We start from the raw sequence: 25,645 nt of genomic DNA, 5'->3' as shown, positions 1-25,645 counted from the left end.
CCATCTTTCATGATGTCATGAACTGTAGCTCTTGACTGAATTGTTGCCTACAGTAGTACAGTACTCTTGGGGTTTTTTGCAGGATCCTTCAAGAAGATGAGGCAAAAGGTCCCACTAAAGAAATGACCAGTTATGCAAAGGTTTTGTTGCCAACTTTCCTAGCAGCTGAATTGATCGTTGTTACTGTGATCTACAGCACATCTCCTGAGTTAGAAACATGGGAGAGAATCCCAGGCTTTCTCTGTACTCAAGAAGTCCAATGACCACAGGACAATCAAGGTAAGGTTTCAGCTCTGGTGAAGAAAAACATGGCCCAATTGTAGGAAATGAGCTTTCACAACAGGAGCTTGGGAGCAGACCCTCAAAGCCATGTTCTCACTTGATCTCAGTTAGAATGCAAACAAGAACAAAGAAGAAACTTGGCTTCTTTACTCCACAAGCCCTGCAGGAGCTTTGCATGGGTTTAATGCAACAATGAGTGAATGGATCCAGAACAGAAAGGGAGTCTCAAGAGGGCTATGAACATCAAGAGGGATCGTTCCCAGTGTTAGCAGAGAACACAAGTGACCCACTAGCAGTTATAGAAGAGAATATTTGAGTAAGGTACCAGGCTCCCATCACAGAGCTCAGAAAGTGTATGTGAAAGGAAGGAGTGTCTTAGAAACGTACCATGAAGTGTAATGAAGGGGCCTCTCTCGGGATTGCTGGGCTGCTCACATGTCAAAGATCTGCAACTGTGGTAGGCAGGAGTAAGAAAATCAAACTCAAGACCAGAGAGTAGATGCCACTGTTGGGTCTCCTGTTTTACATACTTGGTTAGCTGTACAATATTACTCAGCCATCAATTCTTTCTAAAGCATCTCCAATAGGCAGAGGTTCCCCCCAAGGGAGGACAAGAAGGAAGATAGGGATATAGTTGGACCAACAGCATCAACCACAAATTTAACAAGTTCTAAATGAAGCCTTGTAATCAACAAAAATAGTTACTAAGGAGCAAGGTGAAAGGCCATGGCCTTCATGAGTAAGGTCTACTATCTAACATCAAGACTTGTTTTCTGCACATATGCCAGTACTGGCCCATCATCTTTGGTAGAGAATAATGGTAACATCTGGATATGCAAGTGACATCTAAGACTCTGTCCATGTTCACTGTCTCCTCTGAATGGTCTCCATTTTAACTATCTTCAAACTTCTATTGTTTCTTGGACTTGATTCTTTTATACAACGTGGGGTTCCTTTCCTTCTGATAGGGATATGCATTGCATTTAAAAGATTGAGAAATCCATTGGCCATGCTTTAGACAGGGTTGCCCAGAATGGACATTCAGACCCATGCCTGCCTATCTTATGGGCATTAGATACACATTTTGGATTTTCTATGCATGTCTGTATATGGAAGTTATATATACTGATGAATGGTGGGTTGCAAACAGATGCTGATCTTCTGGCTGGATGTTTCATTCAGTTCCCAGGTGTTCTGCCAATTAGAAAGATGCTGTCATTACAGCCTCGGCACTGTGATTAGGTATTTAGAGAGCATGCACATTGCTCAACAGGTTCTAGAAAAATGTGCCAAGAAGGCAATCTTTAAGAATGGCCCACTCTTTATGAAAAATAACATTATCTACAATTGGTTGAGGGAATGGAGCATGGTGGGTAACAACTCAGTATCTAGAGCTTTCTAGGACAGAAGTCATGATTTGTGTAGCCATGCTTCCATCTGGCAGTAGCAGAACATCGAGAAAACCTTTCTCCAAACCTAGCTTGCCCAGTGTGCTCACCCTTCCTGCATCCATTGGCCCACTCTCCTTTGTAATCCGAGCAGGTGACAACTTCATTGAACTGTTGGCAACAAGAGGAGGTATCGATTCCCCCACAAATGCCCTAATGACTAGAGACTGAGACACAAACCATAAATGGAGACTTTCTGATTCCAAGTGAAATTATAGTTTGCCCTATGAGATTGCACAATAAATCAGGGGAAAAACCAGCCAACACAGGACTCTGGGGTCACTGAAGAGATGTTGACACATTACAATAATGAGAACTTGAAATACCTCATGCCCTATTGATTTTCAGGCTGAATCATTCCCACTGCAGAAGATTACAAGAGTCTGTCCTGGAATCATGGCTCACGTGGGAGACGCTGATGAAAAGATACACCCGATGCAATCAAAACGAAAAACTCACTTCTTCTTATTACAAATCTAATACCATTGTCCCTGGGCTGGGTGATGGGTACTTAACCTACAATGAAAAGGGAGGAAAAAAAAACCATGCAACCACTTTTTTCCCTTTTAATTAAAACATTTTTCCTACCTTTTTTACACTCGGCTTTTTGCTATGCCTCAACAGTATAAAAAGTAACCCTGCAAAGAAAATGGGCAGAATAGCTCAATTAGTGCATAAAAGGCAATTTCTTTATGCTTTTCTAATTCCAGGGTGGCTTTCAAGTTCTCTGTATCACCGTATCATTTTGAAGAATGGAAAATCATGTCCTAACAACCAACTTATTTCCCAGTCAATAGCCGAAGACGCAGCCCACCAACACCATCATCTGCAGTCAACAAAGAATGCCGAGCTGATCATTCTTCTTTGCCTACGAAGTGCTGTGTGGAGCTCAATAAACACACTTGTGAAAGACCAAATGGTGACATAAGTTAATTACTAACCTGTCACAGATGCATAGAATGGTAATAATTTATTTTCCTCATTGCATTAACCATAAGTTTCCCCCTGAAAATGGGGTATATTGAAGAAGACAGGTTCTCGAACATTGCTCCTTACTGTATACCTTCTGCTCAGTTGTGTCAATATTTGGAACACAGGTCAGAACTAAACTGCAACAGGGTTTTTGCAATGCATATTGACCTGGCTGTAATTCAAAAGCAAACAGAACCTGGAGAAATGGCTCAGTGGGTAAACCATGAGGACCTGAGCCTGGACCTCTAGCACCCATAGAAAACACACATCACAGCATTCATAATAACCCCAGAATTAGGTGGGGAAGGGTGGCAGAGATGGATACATTTATAGGCATGCCGGACAGTTAGTCTACCAAAACTGGACAAGCTCTGGGTTCAATGAGAGACCCTGGTTCATAAGATAGTCACAACTAAAGACAATCTATGTCAACATCTTGTCTTGGCACACATTCCCAGGGGCAGGTACCCCTATACATACACATGTGCACACACACACACAACACACACACACACACACACACACACACACACACACAACACCAGAAAAATAACTTACCTTTTAGCAGTTAGAAGTAACATGGTCTTTCCTCAATAGGACTCTTGATATCACTCATTACCGCCCATACAATAATTAGTCAGACTCATTAGGACTTACTAGGCTGTCACAGCCAGGTGTAACCCGTGCACATTGTCCATCCTTGGGTAACTATCATGCAAGAAAAGAACGCACTTTGTTTACTTGTCCTCTGTCTCATTGGTTCTGTAGCTTCCCATAGTCTAGTCATTGAGATGAACACCCAAGGCAGAATGCATCCAAAGGGCTCTGGTCATAGAACAAATGCCCATGTCCTTCTGTGAAGGTTCCATGCAATAATTAAATAGTTGAGAAAATGAGATATTGTTTGTCCTAATGATGCTTCCAGAGCTAACCTAATCAAATGAACTCTTGCTCCTTTTGGGATATACGTCATTGTTTAGGAGTCTTTCCAACATTCTCTCAGGTTATCAGCCTGAGACCTGATAACCAGAATTCTTACCCTTTGACAGGGCAACAAGTCATGTTCTCGTTGCACATGTTAGTCATGCATTTACTGAGGACGTGGGAAAGCAAGTGGCTGCTTTCAGGCACTTTCTCACAATTGTCAGCAGAAAATCATCTTGTATCCAGATAGGGAAGAGAACTTTGAAGTTAATATCCATGTCTTTTCTCTTTAGCAGTCCTTTTTAAGAACTTTGGAGTGCTGACTCAGTAGGTAAAGGGACTTTCCACCAAGGCTTACCAAACCTGAGTTCAGTCCCCAAGAACACATGATGGAAGGAGAGAAACAACTCTTACAAGTTGTTTTCTGACCATCAAACATGAACCAGTGGTCCACATTGGGATTTAATTATGTAAATTAAAAACACATTCATTTTATTTTCTTCATTTTTCTAACAGCCTTCCTGTATAGTTCATGAAGCTACCAACTACTAACTTTAGTCACAGAGCGGTAAGCCAGTTAAGAACTGAAGGAGTACCCAAACTCCCTGCAGTCCCTCCCCTTCTCCATCTCTGCCTCTCGAATAACTGCTGAGGCTGATACTGTGTCTTCTCACCTCTGCTATGTCCCCAGAGCATAACCATGCTGGTGGCAACTGTAGTCAAATCCCAGAGCCCTTAATAGTAACTGTATAATCTTGGTCATTATCTTATGAAATACAACAACCTCGTTTATAAGAAAAGAATGACTTCTACCCTGTCACATAAGCCACCTGGGAGGTTCAAATGAGCCAGTCAACACATGGCATCTTGCAGAGCAGTTGTTAGATACTACACCCAATGCAGTGTTTTGTTTTGCTCCCCAAAAGCACAGGTGCCTGAGCTTAAAGGACCTTGCTTTGATTATGGGAGCCTCATCTCTGCAAAGAGCAAGGTGGGACAGGAGCAATTTTGAATGTTTGCTGCCCCTAAGAGGATACATTTGAGTGGGCAGCCAAAATTGATTCCCTGCTGACTGCCTCTCTATTAGCAAAGCATGAGAAACAGTTCTGAGTGTATAGAAACACAACTCAATAATGGCTGCCATATTAGTGCTCAGAACCAAGCAGGTTCCCATACTGCCTATCCCAGTGAATGGGGAGATTACAACAGAATGAATGAATGAATGAATGAATGAATGAATGAATGAAGCTAATGATATAAATTCTAAATACTAGGTAAAGCCACTCTATCCTTTCAGAAAAGTCTCTGTCAGCACATATGATCATCCACTCTACATTTACAGGGCAGAAGTTAAAGGGTGCATAGCCAGTAAGAAGAGTCAGCACTTTAATAGGCCTCCCGGGTGTCTCTCTCTCTCTCTCTCTCTCTCTCTCTCTCTCTCTCTCTCTCTCTCTCTCTCTCTCTCTCTCTCCCTCTCTCTCTCTCTCAGTGATATCTCTCTAGTAGTACATATCCTCCTTATTAATGACTCATGGAATTGTTCCATAAGCATACACTTGTTCTTGTTGTCAACATTTTGTCCTGTCATCACAACAGATGGCTTTTACACTGAGGCATATGAAAAATATTAAATACTTTAAAAGCCAGGGAGAAATAGAGAATTTCTTCAGAAGCATGGAATATCTATGACTCTGGTTAAGTGACCCTTAGGATTCTGTTAGAAACAGCTGTGTGGAGCTTGGGTTGGTGAGTGGACCTGGTTACCCATCAATTCTTTGTCTTTGGAGAATACTGGGCCAAGGGGAAGGGCCCACACTGCCAGAAGAATGATCTGGGCCATTTCAAAAGGCATAGCCTACCACCACGCAGAGAGCCCAGAAGTTTCCACATGATGGGTGTGGAAAAGAGACTAAAATGTGAAGTCTTATGGTTGAAGGATGGCTCAGTGATTAGGACTGCTTACTGCTCTTACAGAGGTTCCAGGTTCAGATCCTAGTACCCAAGTCAGGCAGTTCACAAACACCTATCATTCCAGCTGCAGGGAATCCAACACTCTCTTCTGACCTCCATAGGCATCTACACTTAAGTAGTGTGTGTGTGTGTGTGTGTGTGTGTGTGTGTGTGTGTGTGTGTGTAGGAACATGTATGTTTTTATTTAATAACTAATTTTTAAAACTGAGACATCCTCACAGCAGTGCATAACTCTGAGGGCCACAGATTATTTCATATCCAGAGAATCACCTAAGTGTCTTGATCCCCATTCTTCAACTATAAGTGAACAGACAGCAACCATCGGTGCTTCTGAGAGAACTGTGAGAATAACTGGGTTTCTGCATAAAACAACCTTAGGATCCAGGCTGGGATATGCTAGATGCAGCAGAAATGCTGGCTACTCTTTATATTTAGCATAATGTTTACATAGAAATAAACATTAGAAGCAGGGCAAGATTTTCTCTTCCATATGCATGTATGTTTTTATGGGATTGGTATTCACTTCCCATGGGCACAACACACTTGTGTTTTCTGTACTGGGAAAGAATTAAAAATGGGCAAAGCTCATCACTGGGCCTGGGTCTCAGAGAAATGAGATGCATGGTCATGAAAACACACAATGTTCATAGCAGCTTTGTGTGTGAGGCCATTTTCACCCACATACCTTTCAACAGGGTATTTATGATGGTGAGCACCAGCCATAGACAAACTATAAGGAAGAACGCTGAGCAAATATACCAATCAAAAGGCTGAAAGCTGAGGGCTGGAGAGATGGCTCCACACATCAAGGTAAACATAAAAATCTGCATTCTAGTCCTCAGCCCTCAGGAGAAGGCTGGATATCTGGAAAACACATTGGTAAGTCAGTGCTGGGCAACAGAAGAGTCCCTGGAGGTTGATGGCCAGCCATCTAGCCAAACAATGAACTCTAGGCTCAGTGAAAGACTCTACCTGAAAAATAAATTTAATATGGAAAGCAACAAAGAATATGGACACCAAACTCTGGCTCTTTACATAAACATGACATTCACCCACATGCACCTGTGCACAAACACATATGCATACACTACATGATACTCAGACACATAAATTTTAAAACATTTTAAAAGGTCAAATACTGTAACTACAACTATTGTGGCATCAGTGAAATGATAAAAGTTTAGAGAAGGAAGGACATGGAAGGAAGGGAATGTGTAAATATAAAAGAAACCTGTAGGAAGTAGCCAAGAGACGAGAGACATGAACCTGAACATGGTATAGAATTAAGCAGACTCGGAGTCAAGCTTGGGCAAATCTGGGAGCATTTGAAGAAGGTTAGTGGATCATAGCAATGCCAAAATCTTGGAGATGATGTGACAAATACCAATTTACAGAAACAGGTCACTGTGGATATTGCCACAGGAAGAAAGTGCAAGAGCGTGGTTTTATCCCTGTATAGCCTCTTGCAAAAGACATAGTTGTCCCTGAAAAAAAAAAAACTCAATGAAAGGTAGTTTAGCTGCTGACACCTTTGCATACACTAGCAAGATTTTGCTGAAAGGACCCAGATAGAGCTGTCTCTTGTGAGACTATGCCGGGGCCTAGCAAACACAGAAGTGAATGCTCACAGTCAGCTATTGGATGGATCACAGGGCCCCCAATGGAGGAGCTAGAGAAAGTACCCAAGGAGCTAAAGGGATCTGCAACCCTATAGGTGGAACAACAATATGAACTAACCAGTACCCCGGAGCTCTTGTCTCTAGCTGCATATGTATCAAAAGATGGCCGAGTCGGCCATCACTGGAAAGAGAGGCCCATTGGAATTGCAAACTTTATATGCCCAAGTACAGGGGAACGCCAGGGCCAAAAATGGGGAGTGGTGGGTAGGGGAGTGGGGGGTGGGTATGGGGGACTTTTGGGATAGCATTGGAAATGTAAATGAGGAAAATACCTAATAAAAATTTTTTAAAAAAAGAAAGGTAGTTTAGCTTGTAAAGTGCTTGCCATACAAGGATCAAAGTTTATATTTCCCCAAATCTGCCTAAAAAGGCTGGGCATCCATAATCCTAGTTCCTGCACCAAGGAAGAAGAGGCAGGAGGATCCTTGGGGCTCATTCACCACCCAGTCTTGTCAAATTCATAAGCCCTAGATTCCCAGAAACATTTGCCTCAAACATTAAAGAGGCATGTGATGGAAGAAGCTCTCAACATTAACTTCTGGTCTCTACATCATGCACACATACATGCATAGCCATCTGCACACATATGTGCAAAAACCATGAAGACGTACACATGCATGAGCAAAATAAACCTCGTAAACACATTAACCTACTAAGCAAACATGTAGAAGAAAACTCTAACTCTGCTTTGGCGACAGTAAATTTTTCCCAGTATCGTCATTGAGGGGAACAAGGTGCATATACATCAACCTGGATCTTGTGTAGATTCACCACAAATTTATCCTTGAGCCTGGGAAGATGGCTTCAGCATGTAGCATTTGCTGCACAAGCATGAAGACCTACATTCAACCCTCAGCACACATGTAAAGAGCCAGGCATGACCACGTATGTGTGTCGCAGCAGTGCAGTGGAGTTTGAGAGTATACTAGTTGCTAGCCTAGCTCTAGGTTCAGTGAAAGATTCTGTCTCAAGGGTACAGTGTAGAGAGTCATAGAGTAGGGTATATGATGTCTTCCTCTGACCTCCATCTGTGCAGGGACACACATACCAGCATACAAATGTGCACAAACCATACACATACAACCTATAAACCAACCCCCAAAAAATTCAAATTCTGTTGGACATTGTGTGTGCTGTACTGATCAGCCCTGCCTTTTGTGTATTTGGGTAGCACGCTGCAAAGATTGGCACTATGGTCAGTGAAGTGCCCAGGCTTCTGAAGCAAGCTCAACAGTACCTGCCTCTCTCTCTCTGAAGTGTTTTATTATTCCAAGTCGGGCTGGCTGCATCTCCCAAGGTATGAAGTTCAGCTCAAGATAAAAAATATTTTATCTACCCTTACAGCAAATTGAAAGGCTATATAAAGGGTTTTGTTATTGCTGTGTTTTCATAAATATATAGTAAACATCATTCACAGTGGGAAACACAGCCTGGAATACAATTTCCATGCACAGCCATTCATGTGCCTTGCACGGGAAGATGAAATGACCCAGAGATGAATAAAAAAATAATAGTATACAACTTTTAGCAGCCTGCAGTCCCCGACAGACACACGCAGCTGAGAGGATAAGGATCATGATTTCACGCTACCGCCGATGAATGACAAGTGACTACAGCGTCGGGGAAATTTGCTTTCCTCCACGGCCAAACCATTCCAGTTAACACTTAGATTCCACATTTCCAGGAATTGCAAAAAGCTCAACTCCTTCCTGCTGGAGAGCATGCCAACCCCACACCTGAACGGAATTATCATTTCAAATCAAGTCTTTATTTATTTAGGAATTGTTTTTGTTTTTCTTTTTCTTTCATTTTTTTCCTTAATCCTCCTGTATGATTTCAGGGCAAGGGGTAGCATGGAAATCTAGAGTGGCATCTATGCTGATCTCCATCAGCTCTGGGGTAAAGAGGTGATTAGAAGTCATTTCCAAATAAAAGGAGTTTGCATCTTCCAAGGGACGTTCAATATGGAAGTTGTTCATGTCCACCATGAAGGCACAGCTCTGCCTGGAAAGCACCTGCTGCACTAGTATGGAGACCCATGTCTGATCGGCAGAACCCACAGAAAAACCCAAGCACTATTAGTGTGTGCTTTTAACCCCTACACTGTGGGGCTAGAGATGAGTTTATCCCTGGACTTCACTGGCAGGCCTAGTTGGAGAGGCCTATTCCCAATGAGTTACTCATCTCCAAAACATGGCAGGGGTTGGTGAGATTATTTACAAGCAAAGGGACTTGCCATCAAGTCTGATAAGCTGAGTCCATCAAGATGAAAGAAGAGAACCAGTTCCCTCTGTTGTCCTTTGACCCATGCATGTGCACCATGGCATTACACAAGCATGCACAGGTGACATACAAATGTTTTAAAATTGATAAAATTTAAAATTTTTTACAAAACCACCACCATGGAAAATGGCTCCTAAGGAACAGCATCTAAGATTGACCTCTGACATCTATGACCTCTGACAAACATACCCCCCATACATATAAACATGTTCACATAGATGTGACCGCACACCATTACATGCTCCGAGAATATTCATGGATGTATAAAAATTACAGAGAAATTTCCACTTTGCTTGGGGAGATGATTCCATGGGCAAGAATGCTGAATAATGTCAGGGGCCTGAGTTTGAATTCCAAGCACCACGTGAGAAGCCAGGTGACACATGCCTGTCACCAGAGCATTGGAGAGGGGACACAGGAGGACTGCTAGGGATCTCTAGTGACCATCCTAGCTCCAGGTTTTTGAGAGATCTTATTTCAAGAGAATAAGGCTAAGGGTGATAGGCCTGGGAACCTGACATATGGATGTGTGCATTCACACACATAGGCACACACACACACACACACACACACACACACACACACAGACAGACAGACAGACAGACACAGATACATACACAAGCATTTGTACATATTCCACACATACAAAACAATGATAAAAATTAACACTTTTCTCTACAAAAGATGTTTTCAGTCCATATTTCAAAATATATGCAATGCTTTTAAAGTATGCTGTTTTCTAATATGCTATAGGAATTTTGATATATATAGACTAAATCTACATATGTATGTTTATATCTGCATATACATATGTGCATAAATATAAAGATTGCAATTTATTTCTGTTAATATATGTCTCTTGAAGCTATATTTCTATTTCTTATCAAATTTTCTCCTGAGTCATTAATAAATTTACATATGGAACATTCCATCCTTTCCTCCCTCTATCTGTCCATCATCCATACATCCTCTATTTGCACACCCATCCACTTGCCCTTTCATTATTCTACACACCATTCTCATCCACTCATCCCATTCTCTGTTCATCTCTATACTCACTCATATATCCATTACTCAGCATCTTGTGCCAAAATTATATGGTAGTTAGTCCTGGCACAAGAGTCAAACAAATTACCTGATCATAAAAAGAACTGGACTTTGAAGTCAAGCTTCAAATCTGATCACCAACCCTTCCCAAGCACTAGCTGTCGGTAACCTGGAAATCTCCCCTCAAAACTCAGTCTTCCCTTATGAAAAATGGGTGTTCCAAGGACACTTGCTTCGAAGAGCCTCTAGAGGATTCAACTCCACCAGGGTGAACTTGGAGGTAGTACCATGGTGCTCAATGAAAATCAGCCAACCATGTCAGTTACAAGGGTGACAACTTTGGAGTCTGTCTACTGAGCAAGTAGTGAATGAGTTACAACAAAGCCCGCTTTGCTCTTTAGTCAGCAGAAGAATCTGAAGCTTGACTCTGATAACTGATAGCTTCTTGGAGAAGTTCTCCAGTAATTCCAGAGAAATCCTTTTCCTTGTGTAGGCCACTATCATTACCACAGACAGCATATTGGTTGACATCCATCTGTTGTAATTTGAATAGGACATACCTCACACCAGCTCGTGTGTCAGTACCACCTCCTAGGACCCATATGTGCCATTGTGGAACCTTTAGGAAGCAGAGATTCATTGATGAGAGAAGTTCACGGTCGCAGGGCCTTGCGTCTTTATACCCTGGTCTCACTTTCCAGTTCACTCTCTGCTACCTGACTGCAGATACAAAATGACTGACCAACCTTCTCGATCCAGCTGCCCTATCTTCATGTCCACGATGGATGGTATCCCTATAAACTGTGAGCTAAATTAAACTCTCTCTCATTCAAGTTGCTTTTGTGGGAGTATTTTATTGCAGTAACAGAAAAGTGGAGGCACCATCATTATTTCTGACAGCAGGCTTATATTAAGGTAGGGAAATGTATTAGAAATCTATGTCACTGAACACAATTAAAATGGCGCTTTTGAAAGTTCAATTTCTGGGACTAGAGACAGCTCAGTAGTGAAGGGGCACTAGTTGTCCCTCCAGTAGACTGAATTAGGCTCCCAGCACCCACATTGGGAGATTCACAGCCACTTGCAGCTCCAGTTCTAGAAAGGTAGATTGATGCTGTCTTCTGGCCTCTAGGGGCAACGTATGCACAAGGAATCCATCCATCCAGTCACACATACTTGCATATACAAGTGAGAATATCTTTAAATGACACTCCAGCTTTCTTTATCTATGCACATGCACACGTGTTATATATTTTTTATATCTGAGATATATATATATATATATGTGTATATATATACACATATTTGTATATAATTTTCATTGTAGCACTACACACCTATAACAGCTACAGAATATAACTGGATAGTCCTGCTGTGTATTTAATTTCATTTACTTTGCCTTTGAGCAACCCATCCTGGCCCCATTTTAAACCATTTCCTGAACCAACACACAGAATAGGTATCCCACAAAAGCCATTCAATGAACTGTATTAGAAAAGGACATTTGACGATAATGGATCCAACATGAGCCTTTTGACAGCTCCAAAATAGGATTTGCTCTTTGCTTTCTTTGTTCAATTGTGAGTTCACTGGGCCTGAAACTCACAAAACAATAATGGTTTCCACTTGCAGCCCAGTTCCTACGCTGCCTCAGGAGCTGGGTGGGAGCAGACTCAATGGTCCATGTCACCGGCCTTAGCCTGGGCAGATTCGAGCTGGGCAGGCATGGCCCTTTCTCTTTACCTATGTTTTTAAAAATCTGTGATTTCCCCCCTGTTTAAAAAGTAGAATTCATGACTGTAAGTTGTGATTAAATACTTCAAAGCCTTTTTCACATCAGTGGACGGAGCAATTATATTTATGGACAAAGGCCTGAGCAATGGAGGAGTCTGGGTGTGAAGGCTAGGGGGATGCCTGGCCTGGAACTGGGATTTCTCAGATCTATGGTTCGCATTATGAGAGTGTATTTAATATGCAAGGTATTGAATGTATAGCCTCACACATGCCCTTGGGAAGACATTATGGAAAATGTGTCTTCCATGCATTGAAGAGTCATTTTCATTCATCAGGTGAGGTCCACTGAGGCACCACTCTCGTTTTCTGCACACTTTGAGTATCTGTGTTTAATTGCAACCTCATAAGATATCTCTTCTTCATTTTTCTTCTAAAGCAGAATAAAATGTGTCAAATTGGCACTTCTATTTAAAAATCAACTCAAATTGTTTTTCTTTTCATAGCATTTTTCTACATGCTAAAAATTCAACAGAGGAAAAAGATAGGCATGGTCCCTCAAATGGCTTGAAGGAAAGAAGATAAACAAACTGGTATGAGCGAAAACGAGCCAGGAATCAGCAGCTCCACAGCCACCCAACCTTGGACCACCTAGGCCCACCAAGACACCAGTGAGACAGGTTTCTTTATGGACTATGGAGAGCTGGGTCCAGGTGAATAATTCCTGCTATCCCAATCCCAGTTAATAACGTAACATATTGCTTCTAATGTAATATCTTATGTTGTGTACATGATTGTGCATACGGGTGCTGGCACATATGTGTCACAGTGTGCCCTTAGCGGTCAGGTGACAACCTTGAATTCGGTCCTTGCCTGCTACCCTGAGACAACTTCTCTTCTTCTCTGTTTTGTGAGTCAGGCTGGCTGAATATCTTCCCAGCACTCTCTTCTCTCCACATCTTGTCTTAGGATGGTAGATTACCAACATGCATTACCACCTCTAGTTTTGGGAGGTTAGACCTCAGGTATTCACACCTTCACAGCAAGCACCCCACCCATTGAATCATTAGCCTGCTATGGTAATTTTTACCCAGTGACTCTCAACGCCTTAGGACGCGGCTACTGGTGATGTAATTGAGTAGCAGAGGACCTTAAACCCTCCCAACCCGAGCCTATGATTATTCATTAACTCTTGTATGTATTTAAATCTTCTTTGTTTTAAAGATTTGTTTTATTTTTAATTTGTGTGTTAGAGAGAGAAAGGGTGGGGGGTTCCTATGGGGGCCAGAAGAGGGCATCAGATCATTTGGAGCTGGAATTACAGGTAAGATACTCTATGTAGGTGCTGGGAATTGTGTCCTCTGCAAGAGCAGTGTGTACTTTTAACTGTTAAGCCACCTCTCCTACCTGAATTTTGTTTTGTTTTCTTCGGTTTTTGTTTGTGATGTAGTTCATGCAGCCCACACCAGCTACTAGTAAAGAATGACCTTGAACTCCTGATCTTTCTGCCTTCTACCCCTCGGGTGCTGGGATTACTAGTATGCACCATCACACCAGCTGTGAGTGCTTAACTGAAAAATAAAGATGTAGATAGCAGGATGCATGCTCTGTCAAATATGCTCAAGCCAATTGTCTTAGTCAACCATCCCCTAAACCGAGTGTCTTTTGTTTCAAAAATCTATTACACAGTGATGCCTAAACTCTTCTCTCCTTTGTACAGACAAAGATGTTCCAAGTTTTAATTACTCTGATCAAGGACCCAAGAGCACACACTTTAGAGCTGAAATCTTATCTTGGCCACTTAGAAGCTTGGTGACCTTGGGCCACAACTTACTTCTCTGGACATCTGTTGCTAGTGCAAAGTAAAAGAAGAACTCAGCAATTCCAACCTTCTAGTCTTGAAAGCAGAATTAAATTTGAACATATTTACAACAGTACTGGGCAAGTATGAAACAATATGTGTTTAGATAAATAAACCAAGATTGGTGTAAGGGGTTGAAAGATAAGGAGACAACGCTGGCATTGAGAACAGACAGGAGAAAACCAAGGCTCACAGCACTGATGCCCAGTCATTGAGCCACCTCCACTGTGGGAAGAAGCCTTATTGCCTGGCACTTGCCAGACTTAACACTGAGAAAATCAGGGGTCGGGGGAGAGTGAATATCCACCTCAACTACACTGACACATACCCCACTTGTAAGGGAAAATATGTTCAAAGTAATGGTGGCCTGTGAGAAAATGGGAGCCTTTGTGTACTGCCCATATGTAGTCACAGAATTCAGAGGAGATTTTAAAACATTAATTGCTTGGATTCTCTGCCCCCTCTACTGGCTTGACTCTATCAGTATCTCACCCTGACGCTGCCTTGGACCTAGGGCACCATTACTAAACCTGAGCATCAAGCACTATGTGAAAGCCCTTCCTGGTCGCCCTGGGAGAAGACAGTGTTCTCATGAGGCTTCTAGCCACTTAATGCCAGCAGTGACCTGTGCCCAAGCCTGACAGCCACAGCCATCTACACAATGTTACTAAACATTCTGGGTGAGGGATAAAACTGCTAGCCTAGGGCATCCAGTAAGCACCCTTTTATGCAGCTCTTTTCTGCCTTCAGATTAAGGCATTTTAATGGCATTTTGGTATGTTGAATTAAGAAAAAATTCTGGAGTCTGATTGTTTGAGTCACCCAGTCTGGAAAATGGTTGCCCCATCTGTGAATTGGGAAGAGCAATATCCATGGGGCACAATCACCCTGAGGACCATAGGAAAATAGCCTTATGTCCTTAATCCACTGACCAATGCCCAGAGGAAGTAAGTACAAGGCAGAGTGTACTATGTGAGCCACTGAACTATTCTGATGGTCACTGTGCCCGGATAAGTACCCTTTCTGTTCTCATGTTCTAACACAAACACAAGACCTCTATCTATGCATCCCAACAACTATAACAGCTATGGGGATACCCTGTACCACAGCAGCACGATTTTCTGACAAGCAGAGATTTCAATCTGAGAACAAGTACAGGCATCAACAGCAAATGATGCAGAACGGTTGAGAGGAGCGAAGGGAGGGCTGCAGAGCCTCATACACCATCCGTAAGGCACCGTGTCCTTTCTGCACAACCAGCAGCAGCAGAAAGGGCTGCTTGACTTTGGTAGTACTGGAGTGAGTTGGCAGCATGAGGCAGATGGTGCTGGAGGGGCCTCCTCAGGATGTGTGGGTATGCACAATATTTGTGTGATGGCATAGAGCAGGCTGGAAAATTAAGCTCATTGGTGAAAAACTGCAGGCAATCCAGTGGGGTCAGATTGGACTAAGCATTGCTCCAGAAGCATGCCCATTTTAAAGAAAAATAAGCTTTGGTAAACAAGACAAACATGAACCCGAAATGCTAGACTTCAATTCTGTAGAAACAGGAAGGTGAGCAAAATCAAGAAAATAACCAGACTTAACATTGCCTAAGACATATTCATATGTAAAAACGAATGTATATGTACTACATATACATAAATAGATAATCCATATATCTGTCTATCTATTCATCACCTCATCTACCTATCAATCTCATCACATCTTTGGAAACATTGGGTATGCTTTTATATTTCTATCTCTGTTTGAAGAGTCTCCTCTGGCCTCCATTAGATCTGGCCAGAGGCTCACAGCTGATAAATGCCAGTAAACTAATTACGATTAGTTCCCCAATCCAGCTTCAAACTTCACCCAGGATTATTTCATAGCAACTACTTGATTGTCTCTAACGTCCAGTGGACCCGGTTCACATCTGTGACATCAAAGCATTTGGACATCACAAGCAAGGGAGGAACGGGAGGCCTTCATCACCTACTGGTTATGCAAGCACCTAACCAGAAAGAACACTTTGAAATTTTTATGGAGCAGGAAAAATTGGAAGCATACTAATCTAGGCAGTGAAATTGGGCTTTTTGTCATGTTTAATTGCTTGAATTCATAACCTAGTTCTACTGAATCAAAAGCAAGTTGTTACCGCTGACGTTAGCTGTTTGGGCCTTCCGGGCACACAAGCAACAGATAACCCCACAACTTCTCGCATCAACCTCAGACCAATTAAAAAAATTAGCCCCTGAAATTGTTGGAGACATCAGAGTTATTGAATAATTTAATTTGCAAGAGTTTCCAACCCGAGTGCTGACTTTCAGAGTTCTTTGCTTTGCTGCTGTGGAAGCTGAGGGATGAGACGTGAATCCCTGTCTCCAAGGACTAGCATTCCAGTTGGTTTTGTGTGACTTAATTTAATTGCACTCTCCTTTGTCATGTTCTCTACTGTTTACTATGTTTCACAATACACAAGAATGTCCTGCCAAGCACAACAATGAGAAAAAAATAGGACAAACCCAGACACCCATGAACACATGCAAAACCTGAGAGTCCCCACACTCCCAAGTTTCTACTAAGCAACAAAATCAAGTCTAATACACAAAACAACTAACTAACCACTTTGAAGGGTTCATACCTTCTCTTTTGTATTCACTTTTGTATTTATTAGAAAATCAGAACAAGGTGGGAAATTAAGTTCTTAAAGGGGATATTTAATTCCATAGTAATTATCTCTTTTTAGAAACTGTATTTTCATATTTCCCATAAGATATACTCTGATCATAGTCTTTCTCCTCCACCATCCACTCACAAATCCTCCCCGCATCCATACAAACCTAAACTCATGTTCTTTTGCTTTCAAAGCGTCCCCTCAAACGCCTTTTGTGATAACTTCAGTATTAAACATGTAAAATTCAAAATGCAAGATCTAAAAATGAAGTCAATGTTAACAATAGACTTTTACTACATTCTTATTTTACCATTAGTAGTAGTAGTGTGTATGAGAGAGAGGGGGAGGGTGGCAGGGGAGACAGAGTACACATGTGGAGATCGGAGGACAGCTTTCAGAAGTCTGTTTTCTCCTTCAACACACATGGGTCCTAGGAATTGAACTCAGGTTGTGAGACTTGGTGCCAAGCTCCCTTATGCAACGGCATATCTCAACCTCCCAATAACAAACGTTTGTTAGATCACACAGTTTTGTTTGTTTGTTTGTTTGTTTGTTTTAACTTTGCAGAGCACTTTTGGCTTCTTAATGAAACCGCTCTGAATCAATGCAGCTTAACGACATGAACTCTTTCGTAGGCTATATTAGTGTGTACTTAGATGAAAAAGGATTTTTTTCAATCGTATTTTCTTCTCTCAACCAAAGTCAATAAATGGGTGGAGGATTTCTGATAGTGATGAATGTCAAATATCCCATTTGTTATAAAATGTGACGATACCGTGATCATCACTGAGATGTAGGCAACTGTTCAAACATACCTTTTTCCTCACATCCCCTTTAACTTTTGCATCCTGCTCTTCCTGGAGAGAAAGGCAAGGCTCTAGAGATCAAGCTGTGGTGGGTAATAGTCAGTTAGCCCTCTGGAAGAGTGAACGAAACACATTTGACTTTTGTCATGCTCCATTGTTGTTACAGTTAAACCTGCCCTATGTCAGTGATGACAGTTACATCTATCAGGTCCAAGGGACGACAGATTAAAATGGCCCTGCAGTAAAATGCAGACAGGGAACAGAGAAAATAAAAGTTTGAATACAGAGTTACAGCTGCAAAACTACACTTATCTCAGTAAAGTTCTACATGGTAAAAAAAAAAAAAATCTTGCCAGTCACCCGGCCATCACCCCACAGTCTCTCTGTGGGGCCAGGGCCTTTTCCCAAAGTCAGGATGAGAAGAAATGAAGAGTAAAGTCTGCACATTCACTTTCTGTAGGGCCAGGATACAGGGGGTGGGGGTATCTGATGCTAAATGTCTTGCATATGAGCAAAGTGTTCCGGGGCAAAAGCAAATCAGGTTCCGAGTCTCCTTTGGGTGCTAAACATTTGTTAGGCGACGTATAGCAGAAGCAACCTGAAAGGCTGCTCAGAGAAAGGAAGTAAATAAGGGCAGAGAAATGCAAAGAACGAAATGGATGCACAAGTGAGGGCAGAGAGAAAGGAAGCCGAGGAGGGGGAGTCCCTCCTGTCTTCCAGGCCTGGACTGGAGCAATTTCTTCTTCCAAATCTTTGGCTTATTCCAGGTGAGGTCACAGGGATGGAGTGAGTGAAGGAGAACAGCAGAATCGGCTTCTTACAGGAACTTGCAAGCGCTGGGATCTCTCCACCGCCCGCTCGGTGGTGAGCAGCTGTGGCCGATATAGATGACCGACCTGAACACAACCCTCTACAAACTTAAACACTGCCTATCCCCAACATAACTCACTACCCTCCACGGATACTCTCACCCTTGGAGCCTGTGTGGGTTAAAACTATGGGAATTTCAGAAAGGCTTGGAAGCCTATGAGGCAGACCATTTGCTATGTAGCTATATAGGATAACCACACAATAATTTGTCTTACTTCCTCAAAACACACTACACTCATACCTGAAAGGCTAAAATGTAAACCCTGAGTAAATTCTGAGCTATCGCCTGATGCCGGAAGTCAACCTCTTCTGATGATATAATCATTTTACTAATGGGGTGCTGCCACAAAACTTTGGGTTCAGAATCCCTATCAAATCCCCCGAAAGTGGAAGACAGGAAAACACAGCTCTCTTGTCAAAAGAAATATTCAGAACCCTCAGTTTCGCCTATCATCTGGAAGTAATGGCTGGAGGGATGGGCTAGATAGACTCTTCACAGGTACTGTTTCTGTTCTAAGAAGCGACGTGTACAACACTGTGTGTACATGTTCCCTCATTGGCTCTCCCAGGAAAGACTGCTCTTCCGTGAGATAGCACAGCTCTGGGCTTATTTTTCCTTTTTTCAATAGAAAGCATGCGTTCAATATTGTTCGTGGAATGCCTCTTTCACTGGCATCTAGAAATCGGGAATGGTCTAAGAGCAGGATGCCAGCATGATGGGCAGGGTCGACCTGTCTCTGGCGACATGCAATGCTTCTGCACATGCACGCACAGGCGCGTGCCAACTTTCCAAACGCGCGGCCCATCTGCCCATTCACAACCCCCGCCCCATCTTCTTTGCAAAATCCAGCCCTAGCCTGCGGGTCTTGTAACACCAGTCCTTAATAAACGCTTATTCATCTCTGGGAATAAAGTTCAACAGAGCCAATGGCTATTTCCAGGGAAGTTCCCCGCGAACTTCCACTTGGTAAAAGTGAATCCATCCACCCTCTGGTCCCCCAGCCCGTCTAAGCTCCCTGGGTATTGAGGGACCCTCGGGGACCCTCGGGGAGCCCAGGGCGAATCCCAGATTGTATCCCACAGGACTCCGGAGCTGAACTTACCTACCCTGTGTAATTCACTCGCTGCAAACACATTTGCGTCCTGCCATTGCCTCTCAAGACTCCCTGAGCTCCATCCACCGCCAGGTCCGGATTCTGATCCGCGGCCCCAGAGGTGCACACGCCCGCCCGCCACCTTCTCTGAGCTAACGTTGGACAGCGGCTGGCGGCGGCTCGCCTGCCACAGGCAGCCCCGAATGTCAATTCGCACACTCCTCCCCCTGCCGCCCGCCCCCGTCCCTGCGCGCCCTCCTCCCAAGCATCCGTCCAGCGGGCTTCGGGATGCTCGGATGCTGGTGCCAGAGTTGCCTCCCCTCCCTCCCATCCAGTCTCTTGCTCCCCCTCCCACAGTGTCTCCGTGCCTCCCTCGCTCGCCTTACCTGAAGGGCATCTCCCACGACTGCAATTAGCTGCCAGGATTTCATCGCCCGCTGCAAAAGCGCCTCCTGCTCCCTCTCTTGCTACATCGCATTGGGAGAAACGCAAGGCGGGAGAAGTGCCGGGGCAGCAGCAGCAGCAGAGAATGGTACCCACGTGCTAGCAATGCCAATGATTCTAGCTCTCTCTGCTGGGCTGGCCGCGCCTTCGCCTGCCTGGGCTGTTTTGCTCCAGCCACCAGCAGGTGTTCAAGGCCTTGAACAAGCGAGAGGGCCAGAGATCCAGCAGGCACAAGAGCGAGCGCGCGGTGCAGGGAGGTAATCAAAGCTCCAGGAACACACAAAGACAAGCCTACTGCCATGCGGCGCTGACAGCGACATGACGGACAGATGAACTGGACGCCTGGTTTTTATTTTAATTTTTACCAAGTCTAGCAACTGAGGGAAGAACTGCAAGCCACCCCCTTTGCCAAGCACTTGGAAAGTGAGCAAACTGATGGCATAATCTCACCACCACCCCCCCCCCAGCACGTGTCTCTTCCCTTGTTCTTTCAAGCATTAAATATGTACCACATGACAGAATAGGGCACCTTGCACAGTCCCCAGAGTCCTCACTTGACAACCAATTTTAACTCAGGAGCAATGAGATGTCCAAGGCAGGATATCAGCGCTGGCAATTACTTACGCTACTCCCTGCATTATTCAAAATGTCCATAGCCAGTATTTATGATTTCCAATCTGCGACTTCATGGAGGAATTCCGGGAGGCTGGGAGACCCCCCTCCCTACCTCTTCATATCCCCCACGAGGTAGCTGTACTCCATTTAGGGGGTTGACTCCTTGGCATCTCAAATCTCCCAGCTCTTGTGCTAAATGAGAAAGCGCTGAACTTTGCTCTTGCTTTGAAGGGCTAGATACTTTTGGTGGAAGTTCAAAGATTGGCTTTGAAATGGATTAGCATCCAAGCAAATGTCCTTTTCCCTTCCCCAAAGCCCTCACAGATCCCTACCCCTGTCTCCGTGTCTGTGTCTCCATCTCTGTCACTGTCTATCTCTGTCTCTGTCTCTGTGTGTCTCTCTCTCTTTCTCTTTCTCTCTCTCTCTCTCTCTCTCTCTCTCTCTCTCTCTCTCTCTCTCCCTCCCTCCCTCCCTCTCTCTCTCTCTCTCTCTTTCTCTCTCTCTCTCTCTCTCTCTCTCTCTCTCTCTCGTGTGTGTGTGTGTGTGTGTGTGTGTGTGTGTGTGTGTGAGAGAGAGAGAGAGAGAGAGAGAGAGAGAATCAGGTATCAGTTACGTGTTAATGGCACATGGTCTAACTGCCACAACCAAACAAAGATCCTGTGTAGGGTCTAAACCTTCATTCATGGAAGCAGGGCTTTTGAATGTAAAGCAATTAATGTTCTTATTTTCTCTCTTTCTAATAGTGGGAACTGCAGTATACATTCATGAGAATGCCCTTGCTTTTTCAAGTGTATATGAGTTGGATGTAATCATTCTACGCATACAATTTACCTGTAAAAATGAGTGAGTGAGTGTGTGTGTGTGTGTGTACACATATATATTCTGTCCTACCTTTGGTGAAGAGTAAAGTTTTTACTGCCTTGCCATACTATCTTATTTAAAACTGGAAGACCCAACACACAGAAAATGGCAGTTTTCTATACTGGTAAGCAAATTTAAAACTTGATAAATCTCTCTAGTATTTATTTTCACATTTATTGCAGCTCCGCACCAAGGCCATTTTCGAGGGTTTTTCCAGAATGTGCCAAGGTCTTACATAACCATCACCCGTCTCTCTCACCTCAGGAAGTCAATGATTTTCTCCTTCCATTTGAAGTGTGTTTTGATACCGCTTTAAGATAATGCTTTCAGTTCGTTTGTGGAGTTAATCATGTTAATCTTAGTTTAATATGTCTTTCCTGGGAACAGTGACATTTAAAGGAGGGGGGAAAAAAGAAGAAATCGAGTGAAAATGGATACCCAAGGATAACCTGGGACACAGTGGATTCCACTCCCCAGTTCCTTTCACATGCTTTTCTGTTTCCTAGGCTGGCCTGGAACTCGTGCTATGGCTGAGGATGACACTGAATTTGTGGTCCTTAAGCCCACAGCTAATCATTGCTAGGATTATGAGCATGCTAGGCCTGTGTGGTTCTGAGACTCCAAATCTGCTTCATACACTAGGCAAGCACCTTACCACCTAACTGTGGCCCATCTGCAGACCCAAAGTTAACTTCCTAACCTGTATCAGACCCTGGATGCCTGTCTCAACAGAATTAGGGGGGGGAAGGAGAGGTGTTTAGACTGCAGCTTGCTGGTGCCCTGTGCAATTACTGAGATCCATGGCTATAAAGCATTATCATCACAGCACAAACTTCATTCTCCTTGGGATCATTTGGTTCACAAATCAGTTCACAAAAGCAAGGTTATTCGAAGTGAAACGTGGAACGGGTGGCCGGTGGGGAGACAGTGAGTCCTAATTACAGCCTCATTGTCCCTGTGTTCTCGGGCACATATGGCCATTTAATCACTGCGTGTGACAACCTTGGCAGATGTTGCCAGACCTGGTTATTGATATAAATTGCTATACTCATGTGGATATGGTACAGCTAAGAGTTAAAACTCTGTCCGAATTCATCCACAGGGAAATAGGGTCTCCTCAAGCATCTGGAGCTACAGGACAAGATGATGCCGGGACCGGGCTGGTTTTTCCCTCCTGGCCTGCAAGGGAACATGTCTCCCTGCAAGAATGAGAGAAGAGCCACCCCAATGCACCCACAGGCACAGGATCACCATTGGGAAAGCATGCACACCCAGCAAGCAGCAAACAGAATCACTCTTAACATGTGTCCTAAAAACATACCCAAAAGGCATATTCTTCAGTGTAATTTTCTAACGTTCATAACACTCCTCGTAGATACCCATTGAATTTTTTTAAAAAAAATTAGCATATCCTAACCTGGAATACTATACAGCAATAAAAACACTGCACAAATACATCATTTCTTCATACGTTGCTATGTAGAGGACTAAAAGGACTGAAGAATGCTGCCCTGCCTTGTTTTAAGTTAACTTGACACAAGTTAGAGTTATCTGAAAGGAAGGAACTCCAGGTAAAAAACAGTGCCCCCATAATGTAGGAAATGTTCTTAATTAATGATTGCTAGGGGAGAGCATAGCCCACCGTGGGTGACGCCATCCCTGGGCTGGTGGTCCTGTGTTCTCTGTGAATGCAGACTGGGAAGCAGCACCCTCCATGGCCTCTGCATCAGCTTCAGTCTCCAGGTTCCTGCTGAGCTTGAGTTCCTGCCCTCACTGTCGCTGATGGGGGGACTGTGAATGAGATAAACCCTTTCTCCCCAAGTTGCTATGGTCACGGTATTTCACCAGAGCATTAGAAATTCCTAGGCAAATGGATAGACCTGGAGGGCATCATCCTGAGTGAGGTAACCCAATCACAAAGGAACTCGCACAATATGTACTCACTGATAAGTGGACATTAGCCCAGAAACTTAGGATACCCAAAATATAAGATACAATTTGCTAAACGCATGAAACTCATGAAGAACAAAGACCAAAGTGTGGACTCTTTGCCCCTTCTTAGAATTGGGAACAAAACACCCATGGAAGGAGTTACAGAGACAAAGTTTGGAGCTGTGACAAAAGGATGGACCATCTAGAGACTGCCATATCCGGGGATCCATCCCATAATCAGCTTCCAAACGCTGACACCATTGCACACACTAGCAAGATTTTGCTGAAAGGACCCAGATAGAGCTCTCTCTTGTGAGACTATGCCGGGACCTAGCAAACACAGAAGTGGATGCTCACAGTCAGCTATTGGATGGGTTACACGGCCCCCAATGGAGGAGCTAGAGAAAGTACCCAAGGAGCTAAAGGGATCTGCAACCCTATAGGTGGAACAACAATATGAGCTAACCAGTATCCCGGAGCTCTTGTCTCTAGCTGAATATGTATCAAAAGATGGCCGAGTTGGCCATCACTGGAAAGAGAGGCCCATTGGACTTGCAAACTTTATATGCCCCAGTACAGGGGAACACCAGGGCCAAAAAGTGGGAGTGGGTAGGTAGGGGGGTGAGGGGGAGGGTATGGGGGACTTTTGGGATAACATTAGAAATGTAAATGAGGAAAATACCTAAAAAAAAAAGAACAACTAGTGCTTATGTCTAACTTTCAGTGTGAATTATATGGGGGTAAGCATCTTTACAGGGTACAGTGTAGCTGAGCATGGTGACACATTCGTGTGAGCCCAACCTTTGTGGGTTCAATGCTAGCATGAACTATGTACCAATATTCTAAAAATGAACACTAAAGTATGAAGCCTGTGTTCATAAGAGGCTGACAGACATCACTCTAGGAAGCAGGTTCTTGAGTTGAAAATAAGAAGGCTATTTACTATTGATTGCTTTTGTTTCCCCTCAATGTCTCCATTTTTTCAAGTGGGTCAATAAGACAAGTATGAGGACACTTGGCCACATGCATGTTGGTGAGCAACACTACTAATGTCTGCTCTTCATGCCACTACTAATGTTCTGCTCTCTATGCCACTACCAATGTTTGCTCTTGATGCCAGAACCAATGCCTGCCCTTTACTCAGGGACTCACTTTAAAAAATTTTTTTCAAAACAAACACCCTATATTTTGAGGGCAGAGAGATGCTCAGCCTGGAAAGTTCTAACCACATAAGAAGGAAGACCTAAGTTCCACCCCTAATACTCACCTGAAAGTCCAGACATGGTGCCTGGGAATGCAGAGATAGGAGCTAGCCTAGTCTAATCTCAGAGCCCCAGGTCCTGTAAGAAACTGTCTCAAAATCAAAAGAAAGAAGGTAAATAGTGACTAGATGTACTCAAGCTGGGCCTAGCTTCTACATGTATGCATACCTGTATATGCAAAAGAGGGGGGTGAGGGAGGAGGAGGAGGGAGAGGAGGAAGAGGAAGGAAGAAAAAACCACATGACTTACTTTCCACTAATATATTTTGAATTTTTAAGCATCTCATTACTTCCTCTTAGAAAAAAAATCATGTTGCCAAGTTTCAATGCAAAAAATATTTTTACTTAAATCAGTCTTATCCTTTAAGCAATGGTAACAAGATTATGTTTCCCCAATGAAAGCTATGGTAGTGACCCACAGAGATAGACCACATCCTTATAGAAATACCACTCTTTTAGTAGTATCAAAATATTTACCACACAAAAACACAAAACAGCTCCCATCTGGAGAAAAACTAAAACGCCATACACTAAAATGATATAGCAACCACACTGTAACTTCACAAGATGAGAACAGCAGTGCCTCGTGCTCTGTTGTATCCTGCTACCTCATAATCTCCTCAGATTCAGAAGGCCGAGCTTCATAAAGCAGTGTGCAGTGGGAATGTGTGCAGTAAGTCTCTATGTGAGTGCATGCTATGTGTGCAAGAGGGAGCTAGAATGGTGAACTCTGGAGCCAGTGCTGGTGCTTGTGAGCTAGGGACAGAGCTCAGGTCATCTGAAGAAGGTCAAGGCCTCAGAATTGCCGGGCCATTCCTGTAGCCACACCAGCGTGTGTTTGAAACTGCTCTCTACAGAATAGTTTGCCTTAAAACTATAAACAAGGACCGCTTAAGGAGCCTGTCTTC

At 43.4% G+C, this 25,645-nt stretch overlaps 1 protein-coding gene across 29 annotated transcripts in view; it reads right to left on the bottom strand.

The window, feature by feature from the left end:
* The window catches only part of Rbfox1 (RNA binding protein, fox-1 homolog (C. elegans) 1), a 1,527,688-nt gene that overhangs the window by 1,043,616 nt on the left and 458,427 nt on the right, over window positions 1-25,645 (bottom strand). For 20 of the 29 annotated variants that reach the window (XM_011245916.2, XM_017316989.2, XM_011245911.3 and 17 more), the window contains exon 1: window positions 19,638-19,983. The exons of 6 other annotated variants lie outside the window; for them this stretch is intronic. In XM_011245916.2, the coding sequence (XP_011244218.2) occupies window positions 19,638-19,955 (318 nt within the window). In that variant the 5' untranslated portion in view covers window positions 19,956-19,983. Of the gene's footprint in view, window positions 1-19,633; window positions 19,984-20,010; window positions 20,532-25,645 lie in introns of those variants that run through there. 3 more of the 29 variants (XM_006522190.2, XM_006522178.3, XM_006522173.4) reach the window with 2 other exon arrangements.

Source organism: Mus musculus, chromosome 16 (genome assembly GCF_000001635.26).
Source record: "Mus musculus strain C57BL/6J chromosome 16, GRCm38.p6 C57BL/6J".
Classification (NCBI taxonomy): Eukaryota; Metazoa; Chordata; class Mammalia; order Rodentia; family Muridae; genus Mus; species Mus musculus.
Note: the sequence above shows the minus strand (reverse complement) of the source record. Positions and strands in the feature narration are given on the sequence as shown.